The following is a 22,220-nucleotide window of genomic DNA, read 5'->3' on the forward strand; positions in this document are numbered from 1 at the left end:
AGAAGTTTGCGGCTAAAAATTTTATGTTGTAACTTCAAGAACCCCCCCCCCCCCCCCACCCCACCTTTCCCCCCGAGCGGCCAGAGCCCAGAAGCATGGTCTGGAAATCACAGGAATATTTTTAGAGAAACGTTCAGTTTAGATCGCGACGCAGGTTCCGCACGAACTCTGTTTTGAGTTAGTCAAGGCAATGCGCTCACCTTTGCAGTAGGATCTCATGTTTGTCAAATAGAAGGTATTTAAGATTGGCGCCTACATATGACGTCAAATTTTGAGTGAAGAAACTTTTGCTCAAGCAAAGCTAAACCGTAAATGACCATATAAATGAAATACTCGCGTCAGCACCTTTCTACTAAACCAAACGCTCCAGAACAAAGTTATGAATTTTGGAACTAAAAGTGATGAGTTATACCCATTATTTGGAGTTCAGAGCTTCTACATCTTCGTCAGTTCGTCTTCCGAGCTTGGCAACACCACAGAACACCTACCAGTTGGCAACACTGTGAACCGAGTAGATCGTGTGGTTTCGCGTTTACAAAGTAGTGTTAAAACAAACAATCCGGTGTAATCCGGCGTAATCTTTGCGAATTTTCTTACCCGGGGAAATCGCAATGAACTCTTTAGGAACGCTAACATTCGACGAGTATGGCAGGCCGTTTATTATTCTCAAGGATCAAGACAAAAAGAAGCGACTCACCGGTATCGATGCACTCAAGGTAGGCATTCTTGCGCTGTCAGTTTCATTGCGCTTTAGGCGAAATAACGTATTTCGCTTCCGTAATTAAATAAAGGATGCGTCCTGGAGAACTCCGACAATGTTCTCCGACAATGTCTTCTGTGGAACAGCTTGCCATGAATCGCAACTCGTTGAAAGACTGCCATTCATTGTCCCGAAAGGCTCGTGCCCACGCCTGTTCTTATGAGCAGCAAACTAGAAAAGCATGACTCCGGTGTCTATGCGTGCGTAATAAAAAAAATCCTCGCTATTGTCTCCGCTTACGTGCTAGCGGTCATCGATGTCTATGGTTGCCGATCGTTCGCACGTCGTGCATCAAAATTGCCCATAAAAGGCAGTAAACAGGCGTAGCGACCGCCGCCTACTCGCTGGCTCGGTTTGTCACCGCGGTGAGCTCAGTGCTGGCATTTTATGGAAGTGCCGAGTACGGTTTTTCTGTGTCTGTAACTTGAGGAAAAGAAGTTAACGCATGCATGGTGCAACCCTTGTCAACACCGACGCAACGACGGTAGTAGCATTGATCGAAACTCATAAGAAATGATGAAGTCATTGTTAACGACTTCCGAAAGCCGAGAAGCCTGGTTCTTTTAAATAAATGGCCAATCATGATCGTAAGGTAGAGGCTGTATTGTGTTTAAAAAAAAAGTTCAGAACATGGAAAATCACTGTACACACTTTTCATGTGTGTATTCAGCAAGGCTAGTCACACCTGGTTGTCCCTTTTTTTTGTTTTTTCAATTGTATGCGATCGTAGCGCATTGCGCTAATATGTAGAATCAGTTTTATCGGGCACAATTGTTTTAAACCAACAGGTGAGCAGTTATACTAGTAAGCACTGGTAGTTACTGATGTTTCAGTTAGTGGCACTCGCATTGCCACCATAAATGATGTTGAGACTCTTTGAATTTGCACATTGGAAAAAAAAGTTGCCTCATCACTTTGTGCAAGACTGTTCCATTCAACATGCTTTAAGTAAGTCGAAATGCGAGTGTTGGTACGCAGTGTTGTTCATCTGCAAGAGAACATATTAAATTTGGAAAAATAAATGGCACTGATTTGCCCTGGAATGTGTCATTCTCAGGGCAAGCAGTTAATGCCTCGCCTTAACACTTCATTTTCCAGTCACACATCCTGGCTGCCAAGGCTGTGGCCAACATCATCAAGACATCATTGGGCCCGAAAGGTAATTGATTGCCCAGGGATGGTGAACATGAAATCTTGTGTAGTTAAGTTTCCCTGTTATTTAACTTTACCTCATTATTTGCAACCGGTACTGCATACTCGAAGCTGAAGCACAAAAGGGTTCAAGGGGTTAGTTTTACTGCCAATGAGCCGACCAGACAATTGAATTATTCCTTTCAAGGAATTCATAGGGGACGTCATTTGCTATTTTTAAATGAAGTGTAATGGCTATTAACTAAATTGCAAACTATGTAACTCTATGAAAAAGCACTCTTTTTTAGTGGATCCAAATCCATAATCTTTAAATTGTGCCTTCGATGGTGTGTGGATTGAGCTGTGATAGACGCCCGTTCATCTAATTTGTTGGCTATTGATTGGCATTTGATTCTCTGGGAGTGTTAGCCACCACCACTTGTCAAGACAGCGAGTGTGGCACAATGTTATTATTGCCCGAGGGTGTCACGTGATATTTTCACGAGGTGGCAACTGACCTATGAACCCATGCATGATACTTAAAGCATTAAGTCTGCCAGGGCAAAGTCCTTGCTGTGAAAGTTTGGAGAGGGGATTTGTTCTTCTGGCTTTTTTTGTTGTGTTAGATTCAGCGAAACCAACAGACAATCGATCCTTTGTGGTTTGTTCTTGGGCCCCTCCTGACAATGCAGCGTGGCCGCAGCAGTCAATGGTTGGGCACTGTTTAAGTTCTTTTGTGGTTTATTCACACGTGATTTTTCTTGTTGTATGCCATCTCTAAGTAAGTGAACTTTCTTTTACCTGAGTTTTCTTTATTTAGCTTTTGTGCAGAATGTGGGTAAAGTTTTCGAGCCACAAAGGTTTAAGGTGTGGATTGCATGTGGGACAAAACTAGCCCCTAACGCAAACTGAGAAAGTTTGTGCTAGGGATACTATTCTGGGATGTCCCAACTCTTTGCACTTTAATTCATTGCAGGGCTCGACAAGATGATGGTTTCGTCCGACGGTGATGTTACTGTGACGAATGATGGTGCAACCATTTTGAAAATGATGGATGTGGAGCACCAGATAGCCAAGCTTCTGGTGCAGCTGTCTCAATCCCAAGATGATGAGATCGGTGATGGAACCACCGGTGTTGTCGGTGAGTAATATCACATCTTGCGCCGTGCGTGGACGATCCATCAAAAGTACAGCCAACTGTTCAAAATTACGTGAAATGAACTCTTCCTTGACCAATCACATCTTCAGAGTAAAATTCTCATATTTTCATCAGTTTTTCCCATTTTTGTTCAGTATCCCTCTAAAATAAAAAAGGCATTCCTGGTGTCTAGTATTGTTTTGGAAGCGAAAAAAAAATGTAAAGGTAGTAACAGTTTTTAGAATGTAGCTAGTATTGTTTCATTGTAAACCGTGCTTTTTTTTAGTCAATCTTCATTCAAGTATAAACCAAACTTTGTTTGCAAAATGTTGCAAAACTGGTTTCCAGAAAAAATAACCCAGATTAATTTGGCTTGCGATAGCCTAGCACTGATACAGTGGGGGAGGGTTGTAACTGGCCTGTCATTGCCTATGTTGTTTTCTCATTTTGTCCTGCAACTGTAGCATGGTAGGGAAGAAAGAAGGCAATTGCACATATAAGTAAGCCCTGATACTTGTGCACCAAATGGAGAGGCTGCTGCATTCTTCGCACACGGTTTGGTCCAGGACGGTATTCTGTAATACCTGTCCTAGGCAAATTTCGTGTGAAATCAAAGTTTAGAAGCGTGCTCGGTTGTTGCTGGTAAACACCTTCATGTTTGTTTGCCAGTATGTGTAAAGCACGTACACGCCACTTGCTGCCAGTGTTGACTGTCACTACCACGTCTGCAGTTTCCCAGCTGTCCATCAGTCTTACATGCAGAACCATAAAGTGGAGTGATCGTGGAACATCGCATTTCACTCAAGCATGCGAGGAAAAGCTCATACCAGCTTGTGACTTTAAGGCTACAGGAAAAACTGAAACTAGCTTTTAAAAGCATGTAATTGACTTTTCAGGGTGCATCTTGCTTGCCAGTACATATTCCAGGCTTTTGAGGGCTCAGCCTTTCACATGATGCATAAAAGGGAAAGCTGAAATATATTCGTGTCGGTACTGGTTTCTCATGAAGAAAACGTTTGAATCTTTGAGAAGTTCATCCTGGTTCAGCTGCACTGCCACTGTTGGTATGTCTGTCATGCCTCGTTTGATATTGCTGCTTTCTGAAGCAAGCTTCTAAAGGCTGCTGTGGCATTTGTCACTGTACACACTAACAAGAGGTGCCCCCCTGTTTCTGGCAGTTCTGGCCGGAGCACTGTTGGAACAGGCAGAGCAGCTTCTGGACAGGGGCATCCATCCGATCCGCATTGCCGACGGCTTCGAGATGGCTGCCCGCTGCGCACTAGCCCACTTAGACAAGATCGCCGAAAGCTTCTCCGTCACCAAGGAAGACAAGGAGTTCCTGATTCAGATGGCTATGACCACGCTGGGCTCGAAGATTGTGAACAAATGTCACCGGCAGTTTGCCGAGATCGCTGTGGAAGCCGTGCTCTCGGTGGCCCAGCTGGACCGTGGTGACGTCAACTTTGAGCTGATCAAAGTTGAGGGCAAGGAAGGTGGCAAGCTGGAGGATTCGCTGCTGGTTAGGGGTGTGCTTGTTGACAAGGACTTCAGTCATCCGCAGATGCCCAAAGTAAGCTACTCGCCCTTCGTACTATGTTTGTGCGACTATTGTTTCCGAGTTTGATCAGTGGTCATTTACTCGGCATTATTTTTGTTCTTTGCTATCTGTGCACCTATAACATATTGTATTGGTTTTAATTCCTCTGTGTGCTGCATTATTTCCATCACGCAGCCTTGTGACATTCTCGGTGAAAAACATGCTGTATTAATGCCTTCGCTATTTTTATATGACAAATTTTCTCATTGAAGTGTTTTTTTTTTTTGGTAGCATTGAAGATTTTCCTACTAAAAAGCAAGCTTTTCAGTGAAAAAATATTGAAGCACATATGAAATCAAGGTAGCATAACAAAGTTAATGGAAACAAAACAGAGCCGATTAATGGAAACAAAACAAGAGTGCTGTTAGAAATTTTCAGGATTCTGAAGACAACTCTTTAATTCCGACAATTTTCAGCATTCTGATGACAAAAACCTTTTCCATCAAGAGGACAACCTACACCCGTCCACGTCACGAGAAAGGAGGTCAGCAGATGAAATCAAAAGTGTTGTGCCTCGTTACCCTGCAGGAAGTGCGCAACGCAAAGCTGGCCATCCTGACCTGCCCGTTTGAGCCACCTAAGCCCAAGACCAAGCACAAGTTGGACGTGACATCAGCCGAGGAGTTTGAGGCCTTGAGGACTTACGAGCGTGAGCAGTTTGAGCTGATGGTGGACCAGGTGAAGGCCGCTGGCGCCAACCTGGTCATCTGCCAGTGGGGCTTCGACGACGAGGCCAACCACCTGCTACTGCAAAAGCAGCTGCCGGCCGTGCGCTGGGTTGGAGGCCCCGAAATCGAGGTTGGGTCTTATTTAGCTGTGTTAATACAAAAAAGAGGAATCATTTGATAGCGTGAAGTCAACATACGCAGTTGAACCTCCTTATGAGGGAGACTGATATAATAGACAACTAGTTATAAGCGATGCCTCTGTGCCCAACATCGTAACGAAAGCTGATCAGAAAATGTAGTACCCTGTGTGTAAAACATGTCTTATGTAAGGGGCTACAGGTGATTCCAGGTGTGTGTCTCTTATAAAGGGGTCTAGCTGTAATCCAGCTTATAAAAACATAGAGAATATTCTTTTTCATTGAAGTGGTGTAATCCCGTGGGCTCAGATTTGGGTGCACGTTATAGAACCCCAGATGGCCCAAATTTCCGGAGCCCTCCGCTACGGCATCTCTCATAATCATATGGTGGATTTGGGACGTTGAACCCCACGTATCAGTCGATCAATTGAAGTGGTGTAATTATTGGGTATAGTGAAATGAAAATCGACAGAAAAAGAAAATTTTCATAGTTGGTGCACTGCGACCCTGTCTAGCAAGAAGATATTCTACATTCACCACAACGGCTACGTGTGGCACTGCCTAGCACGCCCCTTGTCCCCAAGAAAGCCGACTGTAGAACAGGCTTTCACGGTAAAACAAAAGTTCACTGTAATGTACCACCAGGCTTTTCCAACAGGTTTCCTGCAAGTTCACGGTGTTTGGCTTGGAAACTTGAAGCAAAAAGTGCAGTCTTTAAAGTGATGATTTCAAAATGTAGTCCACGACGAAATTGTGGGATGCAGTTGAATCTTGAAACGTAACAGAAAAGATGGCCTCTCGGCCTTTTACCAGTACTTGCTTGTGATGGTTCTTTCCCCATTTTGCAGTTGATTGCCATTGCGACTGGTGGTCGTATTGTGCCGCGGTTCTGCGAGCTGACTGCGGAAAAGTTGGGATCTGCCGGAGTGGTTCGAGAGCTGTCCTTTGGTACGACAAAGGACCGCATGCTGGTCATTGAGGAGTGCCCCAACTCCAGGGCGGTCACTGTCTTCATACGAGGAGGCAACAAGATGGTGAGCCACTTGTGCTACACCATTCATTTTTGCATTTCGTGTGGGCCTCGTGGTTCCGCAATATCGTGGGACAAGCGGTGCCTGGATAACTTCCTCTCCTTGTGATATTGTCGGCAAAGTTTATTATTATACTCAAATCCCGTTATAACAGTGGCATCTGCCAGGAAAATATTTCGTTAGATCCAAAAACTGTTATAGGCAAATATTCTTGACACTGTATTTATTACAAAGCAACATTTAGTTTACTTTGTTATAGTGATAATTCATTATATCGGGGTCCAGTTATATTTAGGTTTCACTATTTTGTTACCTACATTGCCTTTGTAGCAGGAAGCGTGGGGGGAGGGGTAAATCTCTGCAAATTTTCATTCAATATCAACACAAAGCGTGGTAAAATTAATTTGACACTATGCATACAACATCTGACAGAAGAACATTACAGTCTCTTATGGCTCGTAAAATGTGTTCACAAGTTCTGTAATATAGTGTCTAGTAGCTGTGAAAATTTTGACATTTTCTAGAAATATTCAAACTGTGCGTGCTTGATGCGGAGCACACATTATTGAAATGTAGTTGTGAATAAAGATGAGTGTATTTTTTTGTGCCCGCCAAGTTTGGCTCTCTCATAAAGCAGACGCACCTATAGGACTGTGCAGCAGCTTTTATAATTACTGCTGTGCATTATGCAACAGGTGCAACATAAACCTTCCGTCCCGAACCATGGTCCGGCTTCACTTTTAAGCCGTGCACACTGATGCGGACGAGACATGTGCTTGCTGAAGTGTATTATTCATCCACTTTGAAGTTTAAGATGATGAAGGGAAAATGCATAAATGGTTGTATGACAGATGATGAGCGTAGCTTGGAAAAGACGTCAAACACTCGTCAACAAGACAGTGTTTGTCATAGTCTCGTAATGTCTGATGCTGCTTCATGGGTCTGTGGGCGTAGCAACTGCGCCTCTTCACTGGATATGGTGCTCTGCTGCTAGGTGTGATGTTGTCGGCTAGGTATGAGTTGAAAGAAATATGATGCAGCAAATTGTCACAAGCGCTTTTTGAGCCACCCTGAAGTGCAAGCAACTAGCAAAGCGAGTTTTAAGGTTTTCTTGTCCTTTCAGTATAGCACCCATGGCTGGCCATCGAGATTTCAGGCTTCGAAAGTTGGCAAACAGTGCTGATAACGTTAGGTGTGCACATTCACTGTCGGAGAATCTGAGGTTCTTGCTGCAGATTTTTTAGCCATTCTCAGCACTTGTTAAGAGGCAGTCATGGTGCCTGTGAGGAAAACTCCTCTTTTGTTGATCAGTGTGCTTTTGCGTTGTTTGCAGATTGTTGAGGAGGCCAAGCGAAGCTTGCATGACGCACTGTGCGTCATCCGGAACCTTGTGAAGGACAACCGCATCGTCTACGGCGGCGGTGCTGCCGAGATCTCTTGTTCCCTGGCTGTCGGTGCACAGGCAGACAAGGTGAGCTTGCAGCGCGTTGCTACTGCTTGAGAGCTCAACTAGGTACCGTGTGTTGTGGAATGATGACAGCCTAATCCATTCTAGGAGGCGTGCCGCCAGGCAAGGAAGCCCATTCAGGTCCTCTGAGTGGGCGGCCACGCCTTGGCCACCTTTGAATGATCTTGGCCACTGATCCACAACTGCTTGTGTTTTTGTACGAGAGGGACGCTCATACACTACACTGTGCCTGCCATGGAAAAGGCTATTGTGGCTACTTTTCACCTCGTCACACCCGCTGATGACGAGCCTCACTCACCATGATCACTGCCCTACTGGTGTGAGCTTTTAGTTGAATGCTGTCACAGCCTTGGGGGGCATTGGCACCTGCACACAAGCTGCAGCTTCTTGCGTATCTTTGGGCAGAGCTCCTGCCTACACATGAGCACCTTTCTGCAAATGAACTTCTAAAAAGATGCCAGCAAAGCAGAATCCGTAATGCCATTAAGTTTCAACAATGTGGTTTGGTCACTCCAGTCAAAACACAGTTTTTCTCTCTCCTAAGCATTGTGAGTGCTGTGGCAGATGCACTTTTCTGCTTTAATGCTGGCTGTGGGAAAGTGCTACAAGAGATCACAACACAACACTGTTACACTCCAGGAATGTAACAAGCACACTGGTACTGAACAGAAAAAAAAAAGTGAATTTATAAGCCACATAGGGATATGTTGAGCACTTCAATAGCTATTAACATATGCATTCAAACCTCATTATAACAAAATTACACCTGCCATAAAAATACTTTGTTATATGAAAATTTGTTAACATATATTTGCAGTGCTGTGACGGCCCGATTTTTCATCTACTTCGTTATAACTGATATATCATTATATCCGGTTTCGTTACATCGAGGTTTGAGTGTAGTTACCGAAACTAGTTTCATAAATGATATCGGCACTACAAATCACATAAATCATTATCGACATCAGTGAGCCGGATTTCGTCGATTTATTCCCATAAATAAGATAGTTTTCATTGCCATGTTAAAGGTAACTGCGTACATTATGTTCAGATATCGACGCTGGAGCAGTACCCATTCCGTGCCTTTGCGGATGCTCTGGAGAGTGTGCCCCTCGCCTTAGCCGAGAACTCTGGACTCCCGCCCATTGAGACCCTCACCGAGGTGAAGGCACGACAAGCCCAGGAGAACAACCCCTGCCTTGGCATTGACTGTCTTGGCAAGGGCACAAATAGTAAGTGCTACTGCATTGCTCCTTTTTTTTTTTTTTTTTTTTACCAAGCATGCTTAACATCGTGCTGTAGCATGTGCATTGTGCAGATATTGCTTAGCTTTCGGCCTTCTTGCACGATCTTTTGTTGCCATTTTGTTTTAACTTTCATGCTTTGCTCAGAATGTCTATGAAGGCCAAAAAAAAAGAAAAGAACAGTGACTTGGCCTTTTAGTTTTGTTCATCTGTCCCTCTCTCTCTGTTTTGTACTGCTCTTGTTAAAAAAAGGGCCTGTTCATTAGGTTTTCTGAGCTTAGCTATGGTGCTTGCACTTCACTGCTGAAATAATCAGTGTTGCAAGCTCCGTGCTTCAAGATGCATTACGTTTCCTTTGCAGACATGAAAGAGCAGCACGTGATTGAGACCCTGACGAGCAAGAAACAACAGATCAGCTTGGCTACTCAGCTTGTCAAGATGATCCTGAAGATCGATGACATCCGTACACCAGACAGCAACTTTGCCTAATTTAATTCACCTTCAGAGCATACATTCATACTGCCGTGTAATAACAGAAACCAAATGCACTGTGACTGGCTCACAGGTTCCTCCGAATCGGCTCCATCTTTATCAAAACTGAACGCACATTTTACATCTAAAATAGATTTCATTGTTTGGTATTCCATACAGTTTGCAATTGCTTTTCAGTCCAACAAAATGCATAAAAGGGTGGCAAAAATGACCATTCAAAAATTTTTTTTTCTACTCATACAAAGTAATTTGAGCATATTACAGCATCTGCGGCTGCATGAAGTCTAGCCATGCATTAGCGTTGTTCGTGGTGTACAAGAATATTTCCTTCAGGCTCCAATGAAAATTTTGGATTGCCGCTTGCTGTTTTAGAGCACTTACTTGAATATGTACTCCATCTAATAACTCTTTAGGAACTTAATACTAGGACATTGACAATTTGATGTCTGGAGTACTTTGAAAAGCACTTAGCAATACTACGTAAAATGTCAAATTAACATGAAAAGGGGGGAGGGGGAGCGTTTCGGTACCTTTCATAAAAATTCTGTGTCAAATTTTAAACAGCTTTGCTGATCATTCATTTTCATAATAGAATGGCCTCTTTTTTTGTCTAAAATATTTAGAAAGCAATTCATTCACAAAATTATGGGTAACACTTTATCATGGTGCATCGACAAGAAGCACAGGTATTTAACCATGAAATTTGGTTCTGTGAAAGTTGCTTCAGCATGATAACTCTGCATTGCTTCACACAGCAATGCAGCTCCTTGTATTGCCGAGTTGAGTGATGCACGAATGTGCCAGAACTGTCAACAACTTCAAACCCAGACCAGAGAATGGCACGAGCATCGTCACCATTTCCAAGCGACATATGTGATTGTGTTCTAGCTAGATAAGTTTTGTATTCGGGCTGCAGTTACGATTTGTACAATGTTTAGCCTTTCTCGCTTGAAAGTACAAAACGCTGTGAGCCCACGAGTCTGTTTGGAGCAATATGAACAAAGAGAGAGAGAAGTGCATCGACATTGCTGCATTTAGTTTTTTATTGCCTGGTTTTTGGCCTGTCTCCTGGGAGTCAACAATGCAATGCTCTACACCCACAGCTACTTAAGCAGTCATGGTTGTACGAAGCACTTCTAGTGTTCCAAATAAGTTGAGTACATAACTCATGCAGGGTTCATGAGAGTCCTTGAAAACCCTTGACTTTGAATAAGGCCTTGAGAAAGTTCTGGAATTTTCGCAAACTCTTGAAAAATCTTTAATTTTCTTTATTTTATAAACATTGCTGCACATTTCACATCACATTATTTGGGATGCCGTAAATGTAGCAGATGGCAATCTAATGTGCCCATCAAAAAAGAATTGAGAACATCAGTAGCTTTTGCACGAAACCAACACCGTGCATTTTTAAGAACTGAAAAGGTAGAAGGATGAGAAACAAAAGGAAATATGTAGTGGAGAAGGTCGAAATGCTTACAAAAAAGAAACTAGAAGCAGCTGTTTAGGTATTTGCAGCTACAGCAGACTTGTATGCAGAGACAGCAGCCTGGCGTGCATGATCAAGTCAAACAGCCTTAGAAAGACTGCCTATAACAAGTAGCAGAACATAGTGGGTATTTATATGAAAACTCGGAAAAAGTAACAAGGCGTTGCACTTAGTTTTTCCTATCTGAATAAAAGTTTGCAACTTGTGTCATACAGAAAGTGATTTCAACTTTAAGAAACCATGAATTAAAGTTCTCTAGAAAGAAAATGTCATTGAAGCCATGTCTTCGATGTCTGCTCCAGTGACGGTACCCTTTTTCAATGAATTAATCATTTCAGGCCTCCATCTTTCCCTGAACATGTGCTAGTCGGATTTCTAACAGACAATGTGGTCCTTGAGAACTTGCCTACATGGAAACTTCTTGAGAACCTTTCATTTTTGTCATGTAAACGAATGTGGACCCTGTTCGTGTATGGCTTGAGGTATCGAACTAACACAACTGGCCAAAAAATTTTAGTACTGTTTGCATTGAATTTAGTATCTGTCATTCTCCAAGATTTCTAAAACGGTCAGGCTAATGAAAATTTGTGTAGGTTCGAGACTTGCGTATGCAAGTCAGGGCCTCTTGTTAGCTCTGTTTCCTGTTGGGTGTCGTTCTGTGAATGCAATCCAAATAAATCGTTAGTGGTAACTTCGTTTCTGACAGCAACTCCTAACTTCAAGTCGGGGATTACGAAGATACAGTACCTGTCTGGCAATCCTTGATTGGCAGCATGCCTCCCAAAATTTATGGCACTTCATCTTTTGTCTAATTTTGTTTCATCACCATCTTTTATTTTCCATGCACGTTGCCATAAACTATCACTGTTAACTAACTTACGAAACAGTGTGTTTCAAAGGGTCTCTTTGAAACACGTGCCTTTGTTCAGTCGACAACAGCCGTCATGACGTCACCTGTATGATTAGGTGATTTCACGAGCTAGAGACTGTTTCCTGCTAGCAGACGAACTTGCGTCTTACGTCTCCGTGTTGGACGCTGAGGAAGGGCACTCAGAAACAGACGTGCCCGCAAATCCAGCTTAGTGAAGCAAAGAGCGAAATGAGAAAACGCGTGCAACGCCGCCAGCGTTTGCTACACTCTTGCACAACTGCTAAACGATTAAATTTTAATCTCTGGGTGATTTAGGGGCCCTTTAAGCGAGAGAAGTATTGGTCTTAAAGAATTTTCTTTATTAGTTGGGTCAACTGAATGAAATTTGATACACTTTTTCAGTTTCTTCTACAGATTTGAATTAGCTGCATTAGAACAAAACATATGCTATGGTTATTTTTGGCAACTTAGCTTTGTCAAACACATTAAGTATCTGGCAAGATGGCCTGAGAGCTAGACTACCTCATCACATTTTCGTTGTTTTCATTGAATTTCGAATGCGAATACGAGTGAAAACTTTTTTGCTACATACACTTTATTAGGCTTGTGTGAATATTCGAACGAATATTACTGTATTTGAATTTGCTTCGATTAGACTTTAAATTGCTCAAAATTTTGAAGTATTCGTAATGAACGAATACATGTATATAATGCACATGTAACCCCCTGTAAAAGTGGTTTCACAGCCGCATAAGGGTACAAAGCCGCGAAAACACCTATATAAATGTATATTAATCTGCATGTAACCCTTTCTAAAGGTGATTTCACTGCAGTGATGGGAGTGCTAAGCCGTGAAAACACCTATCCAAAGAAAATCCGCACTGCCGCGAAGCCTCACTTGAAGGTCAAATGAACATACTACCTTCACATCAACACACCAGTATTGAAGTTGAAAAGCCTGTTCATACCAGCTTATCTGCTCTAACTATAATAAATTTTTTTAAAGCGTAACCTATTTGACAGGTTATTATTTGCATTATACCGAAAGTCAAATCCTGCTACTATTCACAGTTGTTTCCACTTCCTCTGACCCAAAAAGAATGGCATTTTCACAGGCCTTGTTTCAATTTTTTATAAATACTGCACAGTTTAGTTGGGTCATGAGCCATGACAATTATGCCCATTTTTTTAGTAGTATGTGTTATATACTATTGAAATTCGATTCAAAATAACTAAAACCACTATTTACTTCGAATTCTCTTCGAACTTCAAGTTCACTGTTCACACAAGCCCACACGTCATGATTATGGAGCATTAGGGTTTGGTAAACAATATTATAAGAAAACAAACATCATTGGCTAGACCAGCTTTCTCACAATCTTGCCGCATACTTTGTTGTGATTGATGAAAAGAAGTTGCCATAGATTCATGCAAAAATTATGCTACAAAATGTTCATAAAATACATCTGTTCGAATGCAGGCATTAAACATCTACTCATAGATTTGGGATCTGCATAAAAACTGAATACATGAATTAAATATCATTCTGTTGCTCAATTATTACAAAAACATTTTTTAAGACCCAGATCTCCCTTTTAATTAAGCAAGTTTCTTAATAACTACAGGCTTAGCTGAAACGGCTTGTGATGTGGCCCTGATGGTGGAGGTAGAGGTACTACTTTTCGTACCTAAAGTCTATGTCCTCAAGTAGTAGGAAATGCGAAGTGGTGGTGCAGTAAGCAACACATCTACGGCCAGCTTTATTGCACTTAGTTTCCTTGCAAAAAGCAGTCTTGTGTAAATGTAACACCGATTTTCCAATAATTGTTTTGAGAGTTGCACAGAGGAACACATAGTTCAAAATTGTTAAAGGTGTACGTTACCCTGTGCTGTCAAAATGTCTACCTTTAGCACACATGTAAGATCATGCAGCTATATCCTTCATGAGCAGTCTTTGTTCTACACCCATAAACCTTACAGCAACTGAACAACTGCAGCGCTACATTTTTTTTTTCAAGCAACCTTAGCGTAAACACATTGAGGGCTCCATCATTCTAACATTTGCCACTCCTGCACATCAATTAAGCCTTTGCTGCAATATGAACAATTTTGTAACTGTTGACATATAAATTACTAGTTCTAACATAACTAATTATATATGAATGACTAGACATTTTATAGTGTGCGCGGCGAAACTCAGTTGCAAGAGTGCGAGTCAGTGTTGGCATGAGGGCAGAGGGGTAGCCACCGCCCTTGACCTAATGGGGCGTCATGTCAGCACCGTGTCTTCATTTGTTCAAACCGGTCTAGTCATTGCTTAGTGTGTAGCATTATCTCGATGCAGGTTTCTGAAAATAATGGCGCTCGAGGACCCCATTGTGTTTCATTCCAAAAATAGTTTACGTACCACCGTAAAGCTAGTTTGCACCTCCGTGGCAGGTTGGTTTGCTCATCAAATCCTCGCTTCATTTATCTTTTTGCCCCACATTGCAAAGCTTGCTTTCTGTTGGACTCATCCAAATAAAAAAGGGAGGGGGGGAGGTGGCAGTGGGGCTGCAGTGAAACGTGGAAAACATGGAAAACCCTGGACATGCCTATGATGTGGCCTATGTTTTTGAGGAAGTTTGCGAGGCCCCCACAAGTTTTCGGTAGTCTTCAAACTCCCAACAACTTGAGTCCAGAATAGCTTAAAACTGCATTTCAAAACCGTAGTAAGATGAAAACTTACCGCCTGTAAGTCTACTAAAAAGCTTTTTCCCTTTCTTGTTTATTTGCTGTTAGACTTATAAGCCACATCTATCCAGCTTGATTTAACAGGTGCACGCATTTCTGATTTTGTAACTTATCACACGGACACATCTTCATCAAACACAACCTTTATTTTGTAAATAATAGTGAAGGTTTCATCCTGCAGATCTGATGTATATTGTGAATAGTCTGAACAGCAAGCAGCTTCTCTATCAACAACGGTTGGGCACCAGGTAACATGAAGGCAATTGTCAAATGTCGAGTAGCCTGCTATCGATCTATTCAACATTCATCACTGAATCGCACAGTATTAGACGAACTTGTCAGCACAGATTTGCCCTAAAATGATTGCGCTCAGTGAAAATTCTGAACTACGCTATTCAAATGCAAAATCTTTCCAATAACATTACTTTTCTGGACGTACACAATATACACAAAGAGTTGCCATTCCTCGTCATATGCCTCAATGACAGCGAGACAAACTTCGCACGATGTGACCAGTAAAATTGCGAGACGTTCTTTGGTGTTAGTAGTACTTCGGCCGTATCGAAATGCAAGCACGACGAGAACTTGTGACATTGCGAGTATTATTGCTCCGACATACCTTCAAAACATTCGAGCGAAGCGACAACATGTTTATATTTCGCTGTGCTGCATTAATTCGCATAGTGTACGTAAGAAAACATTGCGTAAACAACGTAAAAAGGCGCCTGCGTGAGCCAGAGATGTAGGCTGCAGTGGCTATTGTGCGCTGCAGACGGAAGGCATGGATTGGCGACTTTTAAATTGGCTGAGCAAGGCACAAAATGACTAGCAGCAGGTAAGGAGGCAGGATGTCAACAGATGACAGGATGCTTCATCTGCTGTTGTATCTGAAAAAAAAAAAAGAAAAAGAGGCAAGTGAGCCTACGAGGCATCAGTGCGATGGGCCCTGCTATGCATCGCACCTAGTTGCACGTAAATGCTTGTGCAGTCTCTGCCTTGGCAACTGTGAGCACCGTACTCATTAAACTGGTTGTACACAGAGCAGGAATGCAGAGCAAATGCAGAGCCACAGCACATTCAGTACACTGAGCAAGCGTGCAGCAGATGCGACGCAAGTTACGGTAGATTTGCATAAAAACAGAGTTCCCTCTTGCGAGTTGACTGCTTTACGTATCGGCAGACAAAAGCTACAACCCTTTCACAAATATCTCAGTGTTAAAACGTCACTTCACTCAAACTGGCCCTTTGCTTTGCTTTCATGCGATGAAACGGTCGATGCAACACATGCTGTGGGGAACTGTAGGCAAGGGTAAATAATGTGTTTCATAGGAGTAACTGAATCTGTGACAATATGTTATGCGAGGCACATCAATTTCATCGAGATGTGTTCAAATGTGCCAAGCTTGTGTGCAGAATTTGAAATGAAATTGTGCTCAAGAAAAAGATCCCATTTGAAAGACTTTTTTTTCGATAATAATGAAGATAGCTATATCTTAGATGAAATACAGGAAAAGCACGGAAACTAGACTAAGTATAGTTTGATACCTAACTTGTGGGAAGGCTAGATAAAACGTCCAAACATAAAAGGACCTAACATGTTCGTTTTAACATTTCAAACAAATCTTAAATATCTTATCAAGTTCTTTCTATATGGTCCACAAAGCAGAAAAAAGTGTGCCCATTCGTGTAAACTCTAGGTGCGGTGTAAAGCTACAAATAGGATGCTATAAAATAGCTTAAAAAGCTTCGTGAAGATCCCACAGTGCTATTTAGGCACTATAAGCTTCTCATTCTTATATTGAGGAAAAGAAAAATTGAAGTCCACCTACTTTTTTGACATTGCTGTAGACATCCGTAGGATGTGCACAGCAAAATCTTAGAAACCTAAACCACTGTACTTAACATATTGCCACCCACACGTAGTGGGTCGACCGCAAGAGTGGCTCTACCATATGGAGGAAAGAAAAAAGATCGCGTGCCTCTTCTCGACTCGAGAGACAGCCACGACTGACGCAACGTCCCAGCGCTAGCTATAATAATAACCCCCGGTACTTGATTAAACTTAATAAACCCCCAGGCACTTAATAAACCCCCAGTACTTGTGATTCATCGTGACGAATTGGTGGAGGTGCTGGGTATCGATTCAAGTACCTCTCACTTCGATAGCGTTTGCCCATGAAGTAGCAAACGTAACCAACTGTCTCACGTCAGAAATAGTGGATAACACAGACACGTCAATGAGCAACACTGACATCAATCCTGATCTCTCCACTGATAACCATACTGCGCTGCGAGCGCTCTTGTTCGAGTACCGGTCTTGCTTCGCAAGTTGCTCAAAGATCCGCCAGACGTCTATTACTCAACACAGGATCATCACGTACGAGGACGCATGCCCAATACACCAGCACCCCTACCACGTGTCGGCTAAAGAACGTGAAGCGATACGTACACAAGTTCGCGAGATGCTTGACGATGGCGTTATCGAACCATCCAATAGCTCGTGGTCATCTCCAGTCGTGCTTGTCAAAAAGAAGGACGGGTCGCTACGCTTCTGCGTCGATTACCGAAAGCTTAACAATGTGACCAAAAAGGATGTATACCCGCTGCCGCGTATCGACGCTTCGCTGGATAGACTTCGTCGTGCCCATTACTTCACTTCTCTCGATCTCAAAAGCGGGTACTGGCAAATCGAGGTAGATCAGCGAGACCGCGAGAAGACAGCCTTCGTGACTCCAGACGGCCTATACCAATTTCGAGTACTCCCTTTCGGCTTGTGTTCAGCGCCGACAACTTTCCCGCGAATGATGGACACTGTCCTCACAGGACTCAAGTGGCAGACTTGTTTTGTCTACCTTGATGATGTGCTGGTCTTCTCTGCCACGTTCGAGCAGCACCTTCACCACCTGCGCAGTAAGCTGGAGGCTATCCGATCGGCCGACCTCACACTAAAGCCACAGAAGTGCCACTTCGGCTATGAAGAACTAAAATTTCTTGGACATGTAGTTAGCGCCGAAGAAGTCTGGCCCGATCCAGACAAGCTTGCCGCTGTTGCCGAATTATTAGCTCCTGTCGATAAGAAAGCCGTCCGGCGCTTCCTTGGTTTGTGCGCCTACTATCGCCGGTTCATTCATGGCTTTTCACAGATAGCAGAACCTCTGACTCGTCTCACAAGGAACGACACGCCGTTTGTCTGGGAAAACGAGCAACAAGCAGCTTTTGATGAACTGCGACAGCTCATGCAATCTTCGCCCGTTCTCGCTCATTTCGACGATGATACTGACACGGAGGTCCATACTGACGCTAGTAACGTTGGACTTAGTGCAGTGCTCGTTCAGCGTCAAGAGGACATCGAAAGAGTGATAGCCTACGCCAGCCGCTCTCTATCCCGTGCCGAGGCGAATTATTCCACTACAGAGAGAGAGTGCCTCACAGTCGTGTGGGCAATCACCAAGTTTCGCCCGTACCTTTATGGTCGTCCTTTCAAGGTAGTGACGGACCACCACGCCCTCTGTTGGTTGGCAAGCCTGCCCGACCCTTCAGGACGGCTAGCACGGTGGAGCTTGCGGCTGCAGGAATTTGACGTCACCATCGTCCATAAGTCCGGCTGTAAGCATGAAGACGCTGACACACTGTCACGCGCACCCCTTCATGTCGTCAGTCAGGAAGCAGAGGAAGACGAAGGCTTCCTGGGCGCCATTAGCTCATCAGACTTGAGCAACTGGCAGCGGGATGACGCAGAGATTCGTCCGATCATCGATCATTTAGAAGGCCAGGGCACAATCATACCACGTAATTTATTCCGTTCCTTGCCGTCGTTCTGCCTTCGAGACGGTGTGCTGTACAAGAAGAACGCTCGTTCGAACAACCGTGCCTACGTCCTGCTGGTTCCTCGAGACATGCGAGACGACGTCCTCTTTGCTTGCCATGACGAACCCACATCCGGTCATCTGGGATACTCACGGACACTTGCCAGAGTGAGCGAGAGGTACTATTGGCCAGGACTTTCGGCAAGCGTCAAGAAGTACGTCAAGAGCTGTCGGGAATGTCAGCGCCGAAAGCAACCATCTGTTAAGCCACCTGGTTTGCTTCAGCCCATTGAAGCACCTTGCACGCCATTCGACCAAGTCGGCATGGACATTCTCGGGCCATTTCCCCTGTCTGCGGACAGCAACAAATAGGTGATCATCGCGACCGACTATTTGACACGCTACGCTTAGACGTAGGCGGTCCCACGAGCCACAGCTTCTGAGGTAGCACAATTTTTCATGCTCCACATCGTGTTACGACACGGTGCTCCTTCCAGTATAATAACGGACAGAGGGACGGCATTCACGGCGCAGCTTACCGATGAAGTTTTCAAACTGAGCAACATCAGACACCGAAGGACAACTGCGTACCACCCGCAAAACAACGGACTTACAGAGCGACTGAATAAGACCCTCGCAGACATGATCTCAATGTACATCGACGTACAGCACAAAACATGGGATCGAATTTTACCTTACATGACATTCGCGTATAATACCGCCGTGCAAGAGACCACGCGATTCACGCCATTTCGGCTTCTCTACGGCCGCGAAGTGCAGACCATGCTGGACTCTATGCTACCGTGTCAAGACGAAGACGAGTTAGCAACTGACGCCTATGAATTCACAGAGCGTGCTGAGGAAGCCCGGCAGCTCGCGCGACTACACATCGTTCAGCAACAGCAGGCAGATGCACGGCGCTATAACATCCGCCACAGAGAAGTGTTTTACAACCCCGGAGACCAAGTTTGGGTATGGGCGCCCGTCCGCCGCCGTGGCCTTAGTGAAAAGTTACTGAGCCGGTACTTTGGCCCATATAAAAAGTTACGCCGCGTCAGTGACGTGAACTACGAAGTGGTTCCTGACTCAACATCGCAGGCACGGAGCAAGACACGACCGCGGCCGAACGTCGTTCATGTGTTGCGCATGAAACCATTTATTGCGCGTTGTTCGTAACTTTTTCGTTGCCGTACACTGTTCTTTGTGTTATTTATTTATTTTTGTCAACTTGATTCTTTGTTCACTGATTTTTTCTATATTGGCACGCTCGTTAATTTCTACTTTTACTCTATCCAAATTTTTTTTTTTCATGTGCCTATGTCGTAACATCGGTGTGGTGCTATGCAATTTTCTTTCCCTCTTTTGGGACTTTTTTTTTTTCTTTTCGAAAGGGGGGATAATGCCACCTACACGTAGTGGGTCGACTGCAAGAGCGGCTCTACCATCTGGAGGAAAGAAAGAACATCGGGTGCCTCTTCTCGACTCGAGAGCCAGCCATGACTGACGCATCGTCCCAGCGCTACCTATTCGGTGGTTCAATAAACCTCCAGTACTTATGATTTATCGTGACAATATCCTTCTGCATATGAGTGAGAAATATGGTTTAAACTGGAAAATGTTAAGCAGACAAAGTTTCGTGCACGGATGTACCAAACACCATAGAACTGGACAGAAAAAAAACAGGTAATATAATGACTGTGAATTTAAGAGCCAAATACAGACACGTTGAGCACATTGCTGAACCCCCCCCCCCCCCTTCTTGTTTTCTGTTTGCTCCATTGATAAGAAATTGGTAAAGTTGTTTACGAAAGAAAAGCTTGCGTGCAATATCGAAATGTGAGACTTCGAAAGCGGCCCTCAGGTGTGTAAATTTAAAGCTATCACAAGTTAATGATGCTGAAAAAAATAAAATTTGTCGTGTTTTAGTTTGCAATTCTGTTTTCAGCTAGGTACATTTTTTACCTGTAAAAGTACAATGTTCAAACTTCACAAGCAAAGTCTTACAAATTACTTCTTAAAAGTGATTTTTCAAAAAGTGTTTTTCCTTGAGAATGGTTTGCCATGTGTGTTATCTGTAATCAATAAAATTGTGCAGTGGTATGATTAAGAAACACTTAGATTACTTGTGTGCTTCTCTGTCCACGATATCTCCAGACTACAGTTCACAAGCAAAGCTAGAGTACATGCTTGTCAATAAGGCACTCCCCATCGGAAGTGGTGCTTCTGAAGTGGCAAAGAACAATGTATAATGTTGCTTGGACATGGCAGTAATGTATTAAACAGACATCCTTCCTTTATGCACAGGTAATGGGTTCAGTGAGTTGTGATTATTTACGACAATGTGACATAGCAACAGTTGGTACTGGGAAACACTATAAAATGATGCGAGATTGTACGCAACATGCTACTACAATTATGAATTTTGATGCAATATGTTCAAATAGCAAGACATATAAAAGCACATTTATAAAAAGCAAACAACATGCTTATACTATACAAATACTCTATGTCGCACTAGCTAGTTTGGTTAATTAAGAAACTACAGCCAAGCTAAGAGAATAAGGTGAACTAATATTTGTGAGCACATAATCGGTCAAAGCTGGTGCATGACGTTTAAGCTAGCCTTGACAAGCTACATACTACGAATATATTTGTTCATTTATGGAATAAGTACAAGATTACACACTTGTCTTGAAAACGAGAAAAAAGTTACAGGTGGGGTATGGGTATTGTAAAAATTGATGAATCAGGAGAGGTAAGCAAAATGCACGTGGTTAGTTTACTGTAAGAACACATGCTTTCAGTTCCCATGCTATGGCCAAAGGCCTCTATAAAACCGTAAACTTCACACTGATATAATAGTTTAGACCCTTCCCACTCTAAAGATATGAAAATGCATAAACAATCTGGCAACTGTGGTTAACTGCCCAAATGATTTGTTCAATATTTGTTACGTTTGAAGGAGGCAACTCTAGCAACTGTTGGGAGCAGATATCTGACTTCACTACCACAATGCATCATACTGGTACTCTGTGAACACAACACCTGCCATTACAGCAGCACTTATTGATATACAATATGGCTTACTAATAATTTCAAACTCAAATGAACAAAATACTTTCGTGTACGAGAACCATTAAGGGAAATTTCTGCTCTTTAAAGGCACAACATAATAGGTTCAATATGACAACGAATGAGTCTCTTAATCTTAGAATAATGTGAGGGAAAACCTGTTATCGTTGTCCACTCAATGCATTTTCTGATAAGTGCAACAGACTCTTCCAACATGGCCTGCTGGTAGCACGCTCTAGGAACTTACTGAACACTGGTTTCCTGTGTTTGCAGGGTTGCCAGTTTTCCTTTTTCGTGTTGTGTCTAGACTCAAGTTATATTATCAGACATGCGCTATTTTCCTAATCTTTTGCAATTATGGGGAAAAAAAAGAAATAACTGATGACTAAATAGATCTATCAGATAAGGCGTTACTGAACACAGGCACTGTGCAGAGTTACAAACATTGACTAAATTACTTGCGTTATTCATTTTAAAATAATTCAGCAGATGCCCAACCAGAGCATTTCTAATGCATTTCTGAAGTTGACACGCTTCAGAGCTATGAGAGTAAGAGCTTGTATGTTTTTTGTCATGGTGTTCACTT

General features: G+C 43.1%; 2 protein-coding genes across 5 annotated transcripts in view; one reads left to right on the top strand and one right to left on the bottom strand.

The window, feature by feature from the left end:
• Nucleotides 1-359: 359 nt before the first annotated feature.
• CCT5 (chaperonin containing TCP1 subunit 5) lies at nt 360-9,750 on the top strand. The gene is made up of 9 exons (XM_037423352.2): nt 360-716; nt 1,859-1,919; nt 2,868-3,032; nt 4,208-4,599; nt 5,155-5,424; nt 6,280-6,465; nt 7,796-7,933; nt 8,982-9,162; nt 9,536-9,750. Exons 1-9 carry the CDS (start codon nt 612-614, stop codon nt 9,661-9,663), a joined length of 1,626 nt encoding a protein of 541 aa, XP_037279249.2. The 5' UTR covers nt 360-611; the 3' UTR covers nt 9,664-9,750.
• Nucleotides 9,751-14,883: 5,133 nt separating this feature from the next.
• LOC119172300 (transmembrane protein 245) overlaps nt 14,884-22,220 on the bottom strand; it is a 57,731-nt gene continuing 50,394 nt past the window's right edge. For 3 of the 4 annotated variants that reach the window (XM_037423355.2, XM_037423353.2, XM_075893548.1), the window contains one exon: nt 14,884-15,643. Coding sequence is in view for 1 of the 4 variants with exons in the window: in XM_037423354.2 (XP_037279251.2) it covers nt 15,628-15,643 (16 nt within the window). In the remaining 3 variants the exon portion in view is untranslated. The remainder of the gene's footprint in view (nt 15,644-22,220) is intronic. The other variant, XM_037423354.2, reaches the window with a different exon arrangement.

Source organism: Rhipicephalus microplus, chromosome 4, assembly GCF_043290135.1.
Source record: "Rhipicephalus microplus isolate Deutch F79 chromosome 4, USDA_Rmic, whole genome shotgun sequence".
Lineage (NCBI taxonomy): Eukaryota > Metazoa > Arthropoda > Arachnida > Ixodida > Ixodidae > Rhipicephalus > Rhipicephalus microplus.

Coding starts and splice junctions, on each gene's coding strand:
- CCT5 (XM_037423352.2), top strand. CDS start 612: ATGAACTCTTTAGGAACGCTAACATTCGACGAGTATGGCAGGCCGTTT. Junction 6,466..7,795: donor TACGAGGAGGCAACAAGATG/GTGAGCCACTTG, acceptor CGTTGTTTGCAG/ATTGTTGAGGAGGCCAAGCG. Junction 9,163..9,535: donor TCTTGGCAAGGGCACAAATA/GTAAGTGCTACT, acceptor TTTCCTTTGCAG/ACATGAAAGAGCAGCACGTG.